Source organism: Pseudorasbora parva, chromosome 23, assembly GCF_024679245.1.
Source record: "Pseudorasbora parva isolate DD20220531a chromosome 23, ASM2467924v1, whole genome shotgun sequence".
NCBI lineage: Eukaryota > Metazoa > Chordata > Actinopteri > Cypriniformes > Gobionidae > Pseudorasbora > Pseudorasbora parva.
Window position 1 is genome coordinate 6,658,154 of NC_090194.1, and position 17,055 is coordinate 6,675,208.

The window sequence follows — 17,055 nt, forward strand, 5'->3', positions numbered from 1 at the left end:
TGAAAAAATGTATCAAATCTTACTGACCCCACACGTTTGAAAGGTAGTGGATGTGCATGTCAAAGTTAAAAGGAGAAAGAGGAAAAACAGAAGTGGTCTGAATGAGTTTCACGTGTACTTTGAAGGGCACTTCTTAAAGCCATACACTTCTGGTGTATAATATGTACAGAGTTAAGACAGAAGGACCTCATATTTATTTGTGGTACTGTATATCATGTATGAAAATAATTTCACTAGATGTACAAGCACAAAGTATAAGAGGGTAGAATATATATTTTCTTGACTGTTACATGATGTTTGTTGAATGATGACTAGTAAACATAATCTGTACAGGAATGTCTGTGAGATCTTATTCATTCCAACGTGTATTTTTCTTCAAAACAAACCTGGAAAATGGCCTGATCTAATTCAAACTCTGTTAATGAATATTGGACATTTGTCCGGTTCTGATCCTAGTAATCTTACTTATCCAGTCCATATATCTTGATACGCGGGTGTAGATGCCATACTTTCCCTCTTTGGCGCACTCTTCACCCCAGCTGACGATGCCCGTGAGAAACCATGTGTCCTGATAGCGGGTGGCATGGGGTCCTCCACTGTCGCCTTGACAGGAATCCTTGCTTACTGTACTGTAACCGGCACAGAACATGAAGCGAGAGATGGTGTTGGTGCTGCTGCTTTTGCACTCGGTCCGGTCCACGTAGGGGAGCTCTACTTTCTGAAGTGTTTTGGATTGGATCCCTCCGTACAGTAGCCTTCCGAAGCCGCTCACCAGGGAGTTTTCTGCGCTCTTGAGCAGGGTCTCTGTGAAGTCTTTAGAGCCCAGGCAGATGGGCAGGACATAGTCTGAGAATTGAACGGGTCCTTTGAGCTTTAGCAGGGCAATGTCATGATTGTAAAGAATAGAGTTGTAATGTGGATGGATATGGTACTCCGCGATGCCGTGGTCACTCTCTCTTCCCTCCTTCTTTGAGATGTCATGTTCCCCTAAAGAAATATAGCAACTCATTTACAATATGCATGGCATCACATTTGCTCTAAAAGTCAATGATAATAAAATAAATCAATGATAATATATAAAATACTTATTCAATTTCATTTACTGTTTTATTCCCTTATTATAAAATTTTATTTATTTATATGTATTATATCTATGAAATAAATAGTAAAATAAATAATAATATAAGCAAATAATATATAAACAAAATGACAATGTTGTAGTAGTAGTATTGTTAATATTAGTTTTTTGATTTTGTGGCTTTACATGAGCACCTACATATTAAAGTTTTTTTTTCCTTTAACCAAATAGCAATAACCATGTGTCAATGGAGTTGGTCTCTCACCCAGTCTGATGAAGAAATGTCCCACCTTTCTGTCAACACAGTGGGCCGCTGTAATGACCCATTCTTCACTGAGAAGTGAGCCTCCACAAAATACCTTCTTGTTCACATTATCAATTAAAATCACCTGCCAGAGAGAAAAAGACAGTCAATTTCCCTTAAGATTGATATTATGTTTTTTATTATGTCCTTCATATAATGTTTTGTTCTGCGGATTTATTGACATAAACCAAAGATTATGCCAGCCCTGCTTCATAAGACCAGAAGCAATCTTATGACACTTTTATTTACACACAAAATTCATCTCTTCACTTACCTGCCAGGGAATCTCCCCTGGTGTTGCCTCATTGCCTCCTACAATGCGATGTTCATTGTTTGTTGAACTTTTGATAGTCTGTAGCGTGGGAAAGAAAGCCCAGGAGGAGCTGTTGTCCAGTGTGGGTTGAAGTGTGCTAGTGCTGTTCACTTCCGGGGGATCTGTAGGACTGGACTCTGTGGTATTGTGTTCAGTTGTATTGATGTGATTGCCAGAGTGAATTTGATTTCCGTTCTCAGCACTGATAAGGGATCTTGACTTCAGAGTTTCATCAATATTCTTTCCAAGACGTCCACATGGGTATTGTCCTTAAAAGTAGCAAGCAGATGAATTAAGAGCAAGGTCTAATCAACAAATTTTCATTCAGTGAAAAAAAATGAATGAATTACTGAATGAAAATAGTATTTCAAAATACACTACTACATAGGATGAAAGGCCATACTGCACAATATAAGAAAAGTTAAGCTTGAACTACAGTGTATGTCCTGATGACAGTGATTTAATGCCGATAAATGGCATTTAATAAGTAGGAATTGATTCCAGTACCTGTAGGTTCACATGTCCTGCCATCAGGAGACAATATGTAACCCTCGGCACAGTCACACACTGCTCCATACAGTTTATCAGCAGTGCAGAAGTGCATGCAGCCTCCATTATTTACATTACACCGTTTTGCCATCTCTGCACCAGACCAGCCCATGAAACACAAAATAAGGTTTTAGCAGAGGAAGACCTTAAGAGTGAAGCATTTTTAGAATTTCAAAAAAATTCATAAAAAGGTATATATTTATATTCATTTTATGGTGTTTTTTTTAATTAATCTGTGTATATGTATACATTTTAGAAATATATTTATTAAACAGCAAAGCTTTTCAGGGATAGAGCTGCTTGCTCCATTTAGAGATGGGCCTTAAAAAGGTGGGTCAAACTCAGCTTGTCTCACGCCTCACCTGGTTGGGTTGCTGTGGCCAATGGGCATCTCAAACCAGTGGTAAAAAAAGTAAGAATAAGTTTACAAAGACAACAAGATGCTTCAAGGTGGCTTGCTTTAATGCCCACACAATGCTCGACTCTGAAGAAAGTGACCGATCCCAGAGACACTCGGCGTTGTAGCAAGAGAACTAGCCAGGTCGGACATTGACATAGCTGCACTCAGTGAAGTCCTCTTTGTGAAGAAGTGAGGAAGGATCACTCACAGAGCACAGACCAGGGTATACCCTCTACTGGTCTTGAAAAGCCAAAGAAGAATCTCTGGAGTTGGCTTCATGATCAAAAACTCCATTAACCAAGTCTACCAGTTGGACATTATGACCAGCTCATGCCCCTTGATTTGCAATCATAACCATCAGCGGCACATATGCTACCACCCTTTGTCTGACATCATCACCAAGGAAACTTTCTACAGAGATTTAATCCACATGTGGGTAGAGATCACGCAGGCTGTCCAGAAATACTGGTTCACCATGAAGTTGATAATTGTAACAACAATGGGCGCATGATGCTGGAGCTTTGCATAAAACATGGTCTGACTACCACCAACATCCTATTTCAACAGAAGGCAAGATTAGAGACACCTTGGAAACAAACTAAAGTTATGCCTAGTGCAGACTGCAGAGAGCAAAAGGGCCTTAGACCAAGAAACTCCATGTTAGACCCAGATCCTGAGAAGTGGTAGAATCAAACAAAGACCATCCTTCAGAAAAAAAGTTGTAGATGTAGCAGGCTTCTCATATAAGAAGAACAGAGATCGGTTTGATGAGAATGATTCTGAAATCCAGAAGCTTCTTGAGCCAAAGTGCACTTGCCATAAAAGACACCTAGCTTGTCCTGACAATCAGGCCAGCAAAGCAGTCAACAGAACAGCTATCAACACATCTAGTCAAAGAAGGCTCCAGAACAAACTGGTGGCAGGACATGGCTGAGAAAATCCAGTTTTATGCTGACACCCGAAACATTGCAGCCTTCTATGAAGCCCAAAGCACTGTCTATGGCCCATTACAATATTTACAGGCACCTTTATGTTCATCTGATGGCCTTACCCTGGTGACAGACAAGTCCTGCAACACTGGGCTGAACATTACACAAAGGACATCTTTGGTGAAAAATGTGGGGTGCAGGAAATATTTGGTGCAAGAAGATGCTTTAGCAAGCATCCCTGTGAAGATAGCTTATCGCCAGCTGAAGCCATCAGCAAGCTCAACTGTGTGGCAAAGCATCCCGCTTTGATGTGGCTGAAGGTGGACCTGACATTTACATAAGGTTTTGAACAGATGATATTTTTAAACCTTCGCCATCTTATTATTTAAACAAAGATGACAGAAATGTTGATCACATAGTTTTAATTACAGAGTTTTAATTTGCAGATGACTGACCTCCAGTTACTTGTCTACTGCTTTTGCTATCAGCCTGAAGAAAACTGAAATGATGTACCAGAACTCAAAAAGACAACTATAATCCACCCAAGATCAACATCAATGGCCATCCTCTGTAGTGAACCATTTCACTAATTTGGGAAGTGTCATTTCAGATGACACAACAATATACAAGGACATGGACCACAGACTCACCAAAGACTGTAGCTTTTTCGGCGGCTTACAAAAACACATCTGGCAGAACCGCTCATTGTGTGTATATATCAAAAATATATATTGAAAGTGAAACATTTTGAAATGTCATGCCAAATATTGGTTTATTTTGGATTTCATGAGAAGTACACATTCCAAAAAAGTTAGGAAACGTAGCAATAAGAGGCCGAAAAAGTTAAATGTACATATGAGGAACAGCTGGAGGACAAATTTGCAACTCATTAGGTCAATTGGCAACATGATTGGGTATAAAAAGAGCCTCTCAGAGTGGCAGTGTCTCTCAGAAGTCAAGATGGGCAGAGGATCACCAATTCCCCCAAACAATGCTGCAGCGAAAAATAGTGGAGCAATATCAGAAAGGAGTTTCTCAGAGAAAAAATTGAGTTTTTCTCAAAAAAGAGTTTGCAGTTATCATTATCTACAGTGCATAATATCCAATGATTCAGAGAATCTGGAACAATCTGTGTGTGTGTAAGGGTCACAGCCGGAAAACCATACTGGATGCCCGTGGTCTTCTGGCCCGTAGATGGCAATGCATCAGGAATGCTACTGTAATGGAAATCACATGGGCTCAGAAATACTTCCAAACGGAAGTTGTCGGTGAACACAATCCACTGTGCCATTCACCACTGCCGGATAAAACTTTATAGGTCAAAAAAGAATCCATATCTAAACATGATCCAGAAGTGCAGGTGTTTTCTCTGGGCCAAGGCTTGTTTAAAATACACATTGGCAAAGTGGAAAACTGTTCAGTGATCAGACAAATCAAAATTTGAAGTTCTTTTTGGAAAACTGGGAAGCCCTTTTCATTCATTTAATTTGAACTAAAGAGGAGAAGGACAACCCAAGTTGTTATCAGCACTCAGTTCACAAGCCTGCATCTCTGATGGTATAGAGTTGCATGAGTATGTGGGGCACGGGCAGCTTACACATCTGGAAAGGCACCATCAATGCTGAAAGGTATATCCAAGTTCTAGAACAACATATTCTCCCATCTAGACATCGTCTCTTTCAGGGAAGACCTTGCATTTTCCAACATGACAATGCCAGACCACATATTGCATCAATTACAACATCATGGCTGTGTAGAAGAAGGATCCGGGTACTGAAATGGCCAGCCTGCAGTCCAGATGCTTCACCCGTAGAAAACATTTGGCGCATCATAAAGAGGAAGATGCGACAAAGAAGACCAAGACAGTTTAATTTCTAGAAGCCTGTATTAGACAAGAATGGCACAACATTCCTATTCCTAAACTTGAGCAACTTGTCTCCTCAGTCCCCAAACGTTTGCAGACTGTTATAAAAAGAAGAGGAGATGCCAGGGTAAACATGGCCTTGTCCCAACTTTTTTGAGATGTGTTGCCATGAAATTAAAAATCTACTTATTTTTTCCCTTAAAGGGGGGGTGAAATGCTGTTTCATGCATACTGATCTTTTTACACTGTTAAAGACATGGAATCCCATACTAAACATGGACAAAGTTTCAAAAGTTAAGGTGGACGTTTGATGGGAGTATTTCTTTGTCAAAAATACTACTTCCGGTTAGTCATAAGTTTCGGCAAGTTTTTTGCGATCATGCGTCCCCATTGATGTTAGTGGGGGCGGAATTTCCTTGTATGGGCCTTACGGACAATTCTACCGGAAGCGTGTGAGAGAGAGAGAGGGAGAGAGAGAGAGGGAGAGAGCGAAAGCAACAGGCTATGCCCATCAAAGCGCTCGTAGGCTGCGCTGCACAGGTAATGTGCACAATTAACAATGACATCAAAAAGTGCGTTTTTGGTTGCCAGACCAAGACAGTCCTGCACAGATTCCCCCAAAACCCCGCGGTAAGGCAACAGTGGATGTAATTTGCTTTTCCGGATCAGCAACTGAGTTGCGCGAATGTTTATATCTGTTCGCTGCATTTCGGTGCCGACTGTTTCATAAACATGGCCCAGCATGACGCCGGATTATCCAATAGCCTAATGCTGAAGGATGGAGCAGTCCCAACGTTAGAACCGCGGGCGGTGAGTTAGACTGCTTCAAATGTCTGTGTCTATGCTCATCAAGTAGCCCAAACATGATCACGTATAGTTACTATATATATTACTATATATAGAAATTGATCAATGGAGCATGCGATGTGTAGTGCGTGTACATTTGTTTAGCTGGCCACTATATGTGTAACTTTATGTTTGTGTATTGTAAAAGCACTCAACAATACACAAAGAGGGGGGAAATATGTTGAACTAAATAAGCACGCTTCTTCATTCAAATGCGCTACTATTCCGTGTATGTAAACACTAACTTAACCTGTCTACACAAACCACGCGTAAACACACAAACACACGTGCACAACTGCACTTCCCACATGTACACCTTCAAAGACAAAAATACGACGATATAATTCAAGTATAAATATGTAAATAACACAAGCCGCTAAGCATATTATATAGTTAGTGTATATCGTACCACATAGAGACGTCCTGCTCTAGTCGTTTTTGCTGCTGCTCCTGTTCAACTGCAGCCTCTGGGTCTGATTCCGGATCATAGATGTATGGCTGTATCTGATTAAAAGCCATATTTTTATTTTGAATAAAGTTTTTTCCCCGCTGTTAGGGATGACAGCTTTACGACGCACTCGACGCACTCAACACAATAGCAGCGGCGTGCACACGTCATTATTTAGCTCCGCTCACACGACACGCCCCCACCCGCTCGGCTTTTTTCGGAAAGACTCGGAACAGCGCATCTTTCTTATATAATTATAAAAAAAATAAAGACTTTTCGGAGATATGCAGGATGCAATGCTACTCTATAGGTACTCAAGATTGACATGACACTGACTGAAACTGAGTGTTTCACCCCCCCTTTAAAATTATACATTTTCTCAGTTTAAACATTTGATATGTCATCTATTTTGTATTTATAATAAAATATTGAAATTTGAAACTTCAACATCATTGCATTCTGTTTTTATTCACAATTTGTTGTGTCCCAAGTTTTTTTAGAATTAGGTTTGTATATTTCTGTCAGGATCACTATTGTCAGAGTGACAGACGATTAGCATTTCACGAGTTCACACTTACAAATAATTCAGATAGAATAAATGGTATGCGTATTTGGCGTGCTGTCCGAGAAGAGGGCTCCGAGCTCGGTATTTGGCCTGAACCCAGAGTACTACCCCCGTATCTGTGGTTAGGAAAGTTAACCAGGTGCGTGTGAGGTAGAAGGGGTGGTGGAGGGATGCTGCAAACTTGTTCAAGGAACACTGGTGAGTTGACTGGGTATTTATGTGATCCTCCACTTGAGCTGATTGGTAGACATGTTGATTACTGATTGTTGACAGCTGGTTGGAATGACATCATGATTGGGTAGATCATTTGAACGTGCTTCTCCCGAACTTAGATTTTTAGGGGGCGGCAGTGGCTCAGTGGTTCATGTAGGTTGCCTACAAACCAGAAGGTTGGTGGTTCAATCCCCGGTTCCACCTGACCAAGTGTTGAAGTGTCCATGAGCAAGACACCTAACCCCAGCTGCCCCCGACCAGCTGGATGGCGCCTTACATGGCTGACAATCGCCGTCGGTGTATGAATGTGTGAATGTGAGGCAAAAATGTAAAGCGCTTTGGATAAAAGCGCGATATAAATGCAGTCCATTTACCATTTTTTAAGAAACATCATATAGTTTAGATGTGGTTCTGTTCTGGGCAATAACTCCCTGCACATCCATGCAGCCTCGCATGAATAAGAACAGAACAGAAGGAACAGTATATTGAAGATAGCATTAATGTCAATATTAAAATGTACAACATCATTTGGGAATTTAGTGTGATTCAGGGGCATTCAGATGCCAAATCCTGACTGACATGTGGAGGAGCTGGGGATGGAGGAGGCTTTTTAGCTCTGGAGAAATGAGATAGCAGCTGATAGTACTGAAGAAGTTATAGGAGTTATGTTGTTATAGGCATCGTATTCCTATAGGTTGATGCGATCAGCTGACTGTTAGCAAACATGAGCTTGACTAATGTGCCCTGTCTGAACTAACGCTACATGTTGGATATATTAAAAATAAACTAAAATAAGACAACATATTTTGGCATTTTTGTTAATAAATTATGTTGTTTGACCTAGAAGATATAGTGCCAAATCTTTTAGTTTATGTGATCATCACAGATCTTACCCAACTCACAGTTCTTCCCATTGAAGCGGGGTCGACACAAGCAGGTGTATGTATTCAGACCATCCTCACATTTCCCACCATTCTCACAGGGAGACGACTCACACTGGTCTCCATCTGAAAGAGTAGAGGTCTGTTCTATTAATGTAAAATAAGCACACTGTGGATAAAATATAAAGGACAGAAAGATACAAAATAAGCTCTACATAGCACACAGATCAATATTTGTACTCACCCATATAAGTGATCCAGAATTTCCTCTGAAACAGTTTGGAAAGTTTTAAACTCACAAAGAGAGTCTTAAAAATGTTCTTATGAGATAAATATGTGTTTATGCTACTCACGGTTTGCTCCTGGTCTTCAAAGACCTCTCTGGCCTCCTCTAGATCGCAGCGCTCTTCATAACATTCCCTTTCCAAGTTATCCTTCTTCATCATCTCCTCCCATCCTGTGTTATAGCGTTTTTGTCTCTTCAGGAGAGACCCCGCCAGCTTCCTCGGCAGAAACACTGAAGCTACATACCCAACAGAGACACACTGAGAAATCACAAACGCCAAGGTCTTTTTCTAGGACACAGATAAAGTAGTCTACAAGCACTGAAGATTTGGCAAAAGAATTTTGTTTTACTTTTTATGCTGAATTTGAACAGCTATTGAAGTCAGAGGCAAAGTTCCACCATGATATGAATGATTTTATAACTGATTATTGATTTCCTATGTTTTCTCAAGATAACAAAACAAGAAACGCGTCTAGAGTTAACCAGTTTCTCTCTTTACTAACTCTAAGGTTATTGCACAATGTCAAAAGACTGCATGTTACATATGCTTTGACCATTAGAACATATTTTTGACACTATATTATATTGACCAGCTCAAAATGAGAATTGTGTGTTTCAGGAACATACATAAACAGGATTAAAATAATGTTTGCATACCTTCAGATGTTAGGCAGGTGTCAAGCAGTAAAGTGCATATTAAAATAATGGGATAAATCTTCATTTTCTCTACGATGATTTCCCTTCAGGCAGAAATCCTTCTCAACAGTGTAAATATGTTCATGATCTACTCCAAAGTTCAGGACATATCTACATGTTTGCATGAAGTGCAAACAGATCTCTCATCCGGTGGGTGTTTTTTTCAGTCTGCACTTGTAGTGTTTGTGGGTCATTTACCTTGCATTTTACCATTATACATTTAAAGCTTGTAGTGTCATGAGAAAACATGCCAGTGTTTGAATAATGCATTTTGTCACACTTCAGACTTCATAACATAAATTTATGAATTGATAATATTGATGATATATATATATAATATATAATTGATGCTCATATACGTGTGTGTGTGTGTCAGAGAACTCTGTTCAGACTTGGGACTCAGCAAATATTGACAAGACTTGGCTGACTAATAGCCTACTGTCGTCATTACGGATGTCTTTGGCTGTTATTTAGAAATAATACGCACCAACATTATGTGCTAAGAGTTGAGATGTGCTATTTGACAAGTAACTACACATTTTATGACAAACTCTTTAGTTGAAAGAATATAGTCTAGCATGTTTGTTTATTTTCATTGAAACATGTTCTCCTATAGTGATTCATGGTGAATAAGCCAACATAAGATTCCTGACAGAAACTACATTCATTTTTGTATGACAATATATTGTGCTAAACATATTCATCTTTTTATATAACAGGATGTGTGACTTCTCTGTTGCAGTCAAACAGGAAGTTTAAATCACTACATAATTAATGCCACTCTTGCATGGGTGAATGAAATGGGAATTACAGGCTTTCTGAAGATCAACTAGTCCACATTTCTTTAGCAGCTTTAGAGGTAATTCTAGACGTATCTCGCTCAAACAACATGTATTTTCACACTCTATTGGCTTTTCAGGCAAACCCAATTTATCATCAGAAAAATTATTTAGAAAATTACACTTGGTACTTTATTACTGTAAACCCAGTATGATTAGTTATTGTTTTAGAAAATGAATTGATTTAGAAAATGAACTTAATTTAATAAAACTAAGTAGTATAGCCTACTTGGTAAAGTGTCCCCAAATAATTTGTTCAACAGTGCAAATAATAGCGGGGCATGTCAAAGTTAAAAGGAGAAAGAGGACAAACAGATGTGGTCTGAATGAGTTTCACGTGTACTTTGAAGGGCACTTCTTAAAGCCATACACTTCTGGTGTATAATATGTACAGAGTTAAGACAGAGGGACCTCATATTTATTTGTGGTACTGTATATCATGTATGAAAATAATTTCACTAGATGTACAAGCACAAAGTATAAGAGGGTAGACTATATATTTTCTTGATTGTTACATGATGTTTGTTGAATGATGACTAGTAAATATAATCTGTACAGGAATGTCTGTGAGATCTTATTCATTCCAGCGTGTATTTAAAATGAACCTGGAAAATGGCTCTAATTCAAACTTTCAAACTCTGTTGACGAATATTGGACATTTGTCCGGTTCTGATCCCAGTAGTGTTACTTATCCAGTCCATATATCTTGATACGCGGGTGTAGATGCCATACTTTCCCTCTTTGGCGCACTCTTCACCCCAGCTGACGATGCCCGTGAGAAACCATGTGTCCTGATAGCGGGTGGCATGGGGTCCTCCACTGTCGCCCTGACAGGAATCCTTGCTTACCGTACTGTAACCGGCACAGAACATGAAGCGAGAGATGGTGTTGGTGCTGCTGCTTTTGCACTCTGTCCGGTCCACGTAGGGGAGCTCTACTTTCTGAAGTGTTCTGGATTCGGTGCCCCCATACAGTAGCCTTCCGAAGCCGCTCACCAGGGAGTTTTCTGCGCTCCTGAGCAGGGTCTCTGTGAAGTCTTTAGAGCCCAGGCAGATGGGCAGGACATAGTCTGAGAATTGAACGGGTCCTTTGAGCTTTAGCAGGGCAATGTCATGATTGTAAAGACTATGTTTTGCGTTGTAATGTGGATGGATATGGTACTCCGCTATGCCGTGGTCACTCTCTCTTCCTTCCTTATTTGAGATGTCATGTTCCCCTAAAGAAATATATAAATATAAATATATATATTTTATGGATTTACATTAACACCAGCATGTTTTCCGATAACCAAATAGCAATAACCATGTGACAGTGTAGTCTCTAGTCCTATATAAAATATATACAAATATAAATATAGATACAAACCTGATTCCAAAAAAGTTGGGACACTGTACAAATTGTGAATCAAAACTGAATTCAATGATGTGGAAGTTTTAAATGTCCATATTTTATTCAGAATACAACATAGATGACATATCAAATGTTTAAACTGAGAAAATTTATAATTTTAAGGGAAAAATAAGCTAATTTTAAATGTCATGGTATCACCACATCTCAAAAAAGTTGGGAAAAGGCCATGTTTACCACTGTGTGGCATCTCCTCTTCTTTTTATAACAGTCTGCAAACGTTTGGGGACTGAGGAGACAATTGCTCAAGTTTAGGAATAGGAATGTTGTGCTATTCTTGTCTAATACAGGCTTCTAGTTGCTCAACTGTCTTAGGTCTTCTTTGTCGCATCTGTTTGAGTATATGTTGTTCTAGAACTTGGATATACCTTTCCAGATGTGTAAGCTGCCCATGACACAACCCCATACCATCAGAGATGCAGGCTTCTGAACTGAGCGCTGATAACAACTTGGGTTACCCTTGGCCCAGAGAAAAAGTATGCGCTTCTGGATCATGTTTAGATATGGCTTCTTTTTTGACCTATAGAGATTTAGCCGGCAATGGTGAATGACACGGTGGATTGTGTTCACTGACAATGTATTTTGGAAGTATCCTGAGCCCATGTTGTGATTTCCATTGCAGTAGCATTCCTGTATGTGATGCAGTGCCGTCTAAGGGCCTGAAGATCACAGGCATCCAGTATGGCTTACACACAGAGATTGTCCTAGATTCTCTGAATCTTTGGATGGTATTATGCACTGTAGATAATGATAACTTCAACTCCTTTCTGATATTGCTCTGATATTGGTGATCCTCTGCCCATCTTGACTTCTGAGAGACACTGCCACTCTGAGAGTCTCTTTTTATACCCAATTATGTTACCAATTGACCTAATAAATGGCAAATTGGTCCTCCAGCTGTTCCTTATATGTACATTTTCCAGCCTCTTATTGCTACCTGTCCCAACTTTTTTGGAATGGTTAGCTCTCTTGAAATCTAAAATGAGCCAATATTTGGCATGACATGTAAAAAATTCTCACTTTAAACATTTGATATATTCTATTGTGAATAAAATATAAGTTTATGAGATTTGTAAATTATTGCATCCCTTTTTTATTCACAGTTTGTGCAGTGTCCTAACTTTTTTGGAATCGGGTTTGTGTGTGTGTGTGTGTGTGTGTGTGTGTGTGTGTGTGTGTGTGTGTGTGTATATATATATATATATATATATATACACACACACACACATATATACACACACATATACACACACACATATATAAATTAAATAATAATAAATAATTATGTATAAACTGATGTATTAATATAAGTATTATTATTAATAAGAATAATGATTTTATGGATTTACATTAACACCGGCATATACCTATACACCAGAGTTGTTTTCCTTTAACCAAATAGCAATAACCGTGTGACAGTGTAGTCTCTCACCCAGTCTGATGAAGAAATATCCCTCCTTTCCGTCAACACAGTGGGCCGCTGTAATGACCCACTCTTCACTGAGAAGTGAGCCTCCACAAAATACCTTCTTATTCACATTATCCATAAAAACCACCTGCCGGAGAGAAAAAGATTGATATCACGATCCCTTAAGACTGATATTATGTTTTTTTATTGTTATGTCCTTTATATAATGTTTTGTTCTGTGGATTGATTGACATAAACCAAAGATTATGCCAGCCCTGCTTCATAAGACCAGAAGCAATCTTATGACACTTTTATTTACACACAAAATTCATCTCTTCACTTACCTGCCAGGGAATCTCCCCTGGTGTTGCCTCATTGCCTCCTACAATGCGATGTTCATTGTTTGTTGCATTTTTGATAGTCGGTAGCGTGGGAAAGAAAGCCCAGGAGGAGCTGTTGTCCAGTGTGGGTTGAAGTGTGCTAGTGCTGTTCACTTCCGGGGGATCTGTAGGACTGGACTCTGTGGTATTATGTTCAGTTGTATTGATGTGATTGCCAGAGTGAATTTGATTTCCGTTCTCAGCACTGATAAGGGATCTTGACTTCAGAGTTTCATCAATATTCTTTCCAAGACGTCCACATGGGTATTGTCCTTAAAAGTAGAAAGCAGATGAATTAAGAGCAAGGTCTACTGAACAAACCAACCCAAGTGTTGAAATACAGTGTATGTCCCGGTGACAATACAGTAGCTTAAAGGGTTAGTTCACCCAAAAATGAAAATTAAATGTTTATCTGCTTACCCCCAGTGCATCCAACATGTAGGTGTGTCTGTTTCTTCAGTAGAACACAAATGAAGATTTTTAACTCCAACCGTTGCTGTGTGACATTCTTATAATGGGGTGAATGGGTAAGTCTATGAGAGGAAAAAAAAAAAAAAAACATGCTTAGGCAACATGCACAAAAACCCTGCTGCTCCTGATGAAACATTGATTTAAGACACAAACCGATTGGTTTCTGTGAGAAACAGATATAGCGATCATAGATATATATATACCATGTAGATTCCTCATTCGATCAATCTGCGCAAGCACAAATGAGGAAATATATATATATATTCACAGAAACCAATCAGTTTGTGTCTTAACGAATCAATGTTTTGTCAGGAGCAGCAGGGTTTTGTTGCACGTTGCACGTTTGTTTGTTTTGCTCTCATAGACTTGTTACCCATTCACATTATATGACTGGCACACAGCAGTGTTTGGAGTTAAAAATCTTAATTTGTGTTCTACTGAAGAAACAGACACACCTACATGTTGGATACACTGGGGGTAAGCAGATAAACATCTAATTTTAATTTTTGGGTGAACTAACCCTTTAACGCAGATGCATGTCATAAGTAGGAATTGATTCCAGTACCTGTAGGTTCACATGTCCTGCCATCAGGAGACAATCTGTAACCCTCGGCACAGTCACACACTGCTCCATAAATTTTATCAGCAGTGCAGAAGTGCATGCAGCCTCCATTATTTACATTACACCGTTTTGCCATCTCTGCACCAGACCAGCCCATGAAACACAAAATAAGGTTTTAGCAGAGGAAGACCTTAGTGAAGCATTTTTAGAATTTCTACTAACTAATATAATATAAAGAATTAGAGCAGTTTTACTACCGCTCTAATTCTAAACCAAATGCATCATATATGAAATAAATCAGATATAGATAGGCCTACAATATTGTGTACAAAATAAACAATATTGCAACATGTATTTGCACAAAACAAAGGCTGCGAATGCACACGTAAATTCTTTTTTTTTGCTTAATTTTTCCTCCTGCGTTTCGCAGTTGAGCAGCACGCATACGCGCATGACCCTTCTTGATCGATGATCGTTAAGTTTTACAGATGAAAAGTATTATCGACAGTTTATCAATTATCAATTAATTGTTAACATCCTTAATGTATATATGTATGTATGTATGTATGTATGTGTACATATAAAGTATATATTTGTGTGATCATCACAGATCTTACCCAACTCACAGTTCTTCCCACTGAAGCGGGGTGGACACAAGCAGGTGTATGTATTCAGACCATCCTCACATTTCCCACCATTCTCACAGGGAGACGACACACATTGGTCTCCATCTGAAAGAGTAGAGGTCATGATCCTTATATTAGCAATAAGTTCTGTTATATTAATGTAATATAAAATGAACACACACTGTGGACAAAATATAAAGGATAGAAAGATACAAAATAAGCTCTACATAGCACATACATCAATGTTTGTACTCACCCATATAAGTGATCCAGAATTTCCTCTGAAACAGAGTTTGGAAAGTTTTAAACTCACAAAGAGAGTCTTAAAATGTTCTTATAAGATAAATATGTGTTTATGCTACTCACGGTTTGCTCCTGGTCTTCAAAGACCTCTCTGGCCTCCTCTAGATCGCAGCGCTCTTCATAACATTCCCTTTCCAAGTTATCCTTCATCATCTCCTCCAATCCACCTGTGTTATAGCGTTTTTGTCTCTTTAGAAGAGACCCCGCCAGCTTCCTTGGCAGAAACACTGAAGCTACATACCCAACAGAGACACACTGAGAAATCACAAACGCCAAGGTCTGTTTCTAGGACACAGATAAAGTAGTCTACAAGCACTGAAGATTTGGCAAAAGAATTTTGTTTTACTTTGAAAGGCTTTTTATGCTGAATTTGAACAGCTATTGAAGAGGCAAAAACTTCATTTCAGTTCCACCATGATAAGAATTATTTTACAACTGATTATTTTCTCATAACACAAAACATTAAAAGGCTTCTAGAGTTAACCAGATTCTCTCTTTACTAACTCTACGAGGTTATTGCACAAGGTTTTCACATGTCAAAAGACTGCATGTTACATAAAAATGTTTTGAGCATTAGAACACGCTTTTTGACACTATATTATATTGTCCAGCTCAAATTGAGAGTACATATTGTGTGTGTGTGTGTGTGTGTGTGTTAAATGTACAGGAACATACAAAAACAAGATTCAGGTAATGTTTACATACCTTCAGATGTTAGCCAGGTCTCAAGCAGCAAAGTGCATGTTAAAATAATAGGATAAATCTTCATTTTCTCTTCGATGATTTCCTTGATAAAATCTTTCTCAACAGTCTAAACAGTCAATGTTCATGATATACTCCAAAGTTGTTTGCACATTGTGCAAACAGATATTTCATCCAGTGGGTGTTTTTTTTTTTTCATTCGGTGGGTGTTCCCCCTCTCCTTTATACATATAAAGCAGTTTAAAGTGTCATTAGAAAACATGTCAGTGTTTGAATAATGCATTTTGTCACACTTCAGAGTTAGATAAATATGTGGATCATATAATCCATGTAGATGGTTATGTGTATGGATATATACATGTGTCTTTTATTTTTAGTCAGAGAACCCAGTTCAGACCTGGGACCCAGCAAATATTGACATGACTTTGCTGACTAATAGCCTACTGTCCTCATTACTGATGTCTTTGGCTGTTATTTAGAAATAATAAGCACCAACATTATGTGCTAAGTGTTGAGATGTGATACTTGGCAAACAACTATGCCTTTTATGAAACTATTTAGTGGAAAAAATATAGTCTAGCATGTTTGTTTGTTTTCATTGAAACGTGTTCTCCTTTAGCCAACATAAGATTCCCTACAGAAACTACATTAATTTTTGTGTGACAATATCTTGTGCTACATATAAACATTCATCTTTTTATGTAACATGACTTGTGACTTCTCTGTAGCAGTCAAGCAGAAGGTTTAAACCACTACATAATTAATGAGAGCAGCTTGGATGAGTGAATAAAATGGGAATTGGGAATTACAACTCGACATTTCTTTGGGATCTTTTAATTGTTTGAGTGAGAACAATAGCCTATGTATTTTGCACCTTATAGGCCTACCTTTTCAGGCGAACTCGATTTCTAAGAAAACGATTTAGCAACAGGGTGAAAATTAAACAGGACAGAAAACCCAGTAACAATATAATTAGTTATTTATT

At 38.7% G+C, this 17,055-nt stretch overlaps 1 protein-coding gene across 3 annotated transcripts; it reads right to left on the reverse strand.

Moving 5' to 3' along the window:
* Positions 1 to 171: 171 nt before the first annotated feature.
* On the reverse strand, positions 172 to 16,231 carry f9b (coagulation factor IXb). 3 transcript variants are annotated; one of them, XM_067433697.1, is made up of 8 exons: positions 16,074 to 16,194; positions 8,744 to 8,913; positions 8,635 to 8,659; positions 8,403 to 8,516; positions 2,203 to 2,337; positions 1,657 to 1,964; positions 1,344 to 1,467; positions 172 to 987 (listed from the first exon to the last, which is right to left on the reverse strand). In XM_067433697.1, exons 1-8 carry the CDS (start codon positions 16,135 to 16,137, stop codon positions 419 to 421), a joined length of 1,509 nt encoding a protein of 502 aa, XP_067289798.1. In that variant the 5' UTR covers positions 16,138 to 16,194; the 3' UTR covers positions 172 to 418. The 3 variants fall into 3 exon arrangements, with proteins under 3 accessions (XP_067289798.1, XP_067289797.1, XP_067289796.1); XM_067433696.1 differs by lacking the exon at positions 16,074 to 16,194 and adding an exon at positions 9,334 to 9,490; XM_067433695.1 differs by lacking the exons at positions 172 to 987; positions 1,344 to 1,467; positions 1,657 to 1,964; ... (2 more) ...; positions 8,635 to 8,659; positions 8,744 to 8,913 and adding exons at positions 9,926 to 11,427; positions 13,051 to 13,174; positions 13,371 to 13,678; ... (2 more) ...; positions 15,322 to 15,346; positions 15,432 to 15,601 and having other exon boundaries at positions 16,074 to 16,231.
* Between the last annotated feature and the right edge of the window lie 824 nt (positions 16,232 to 17,055).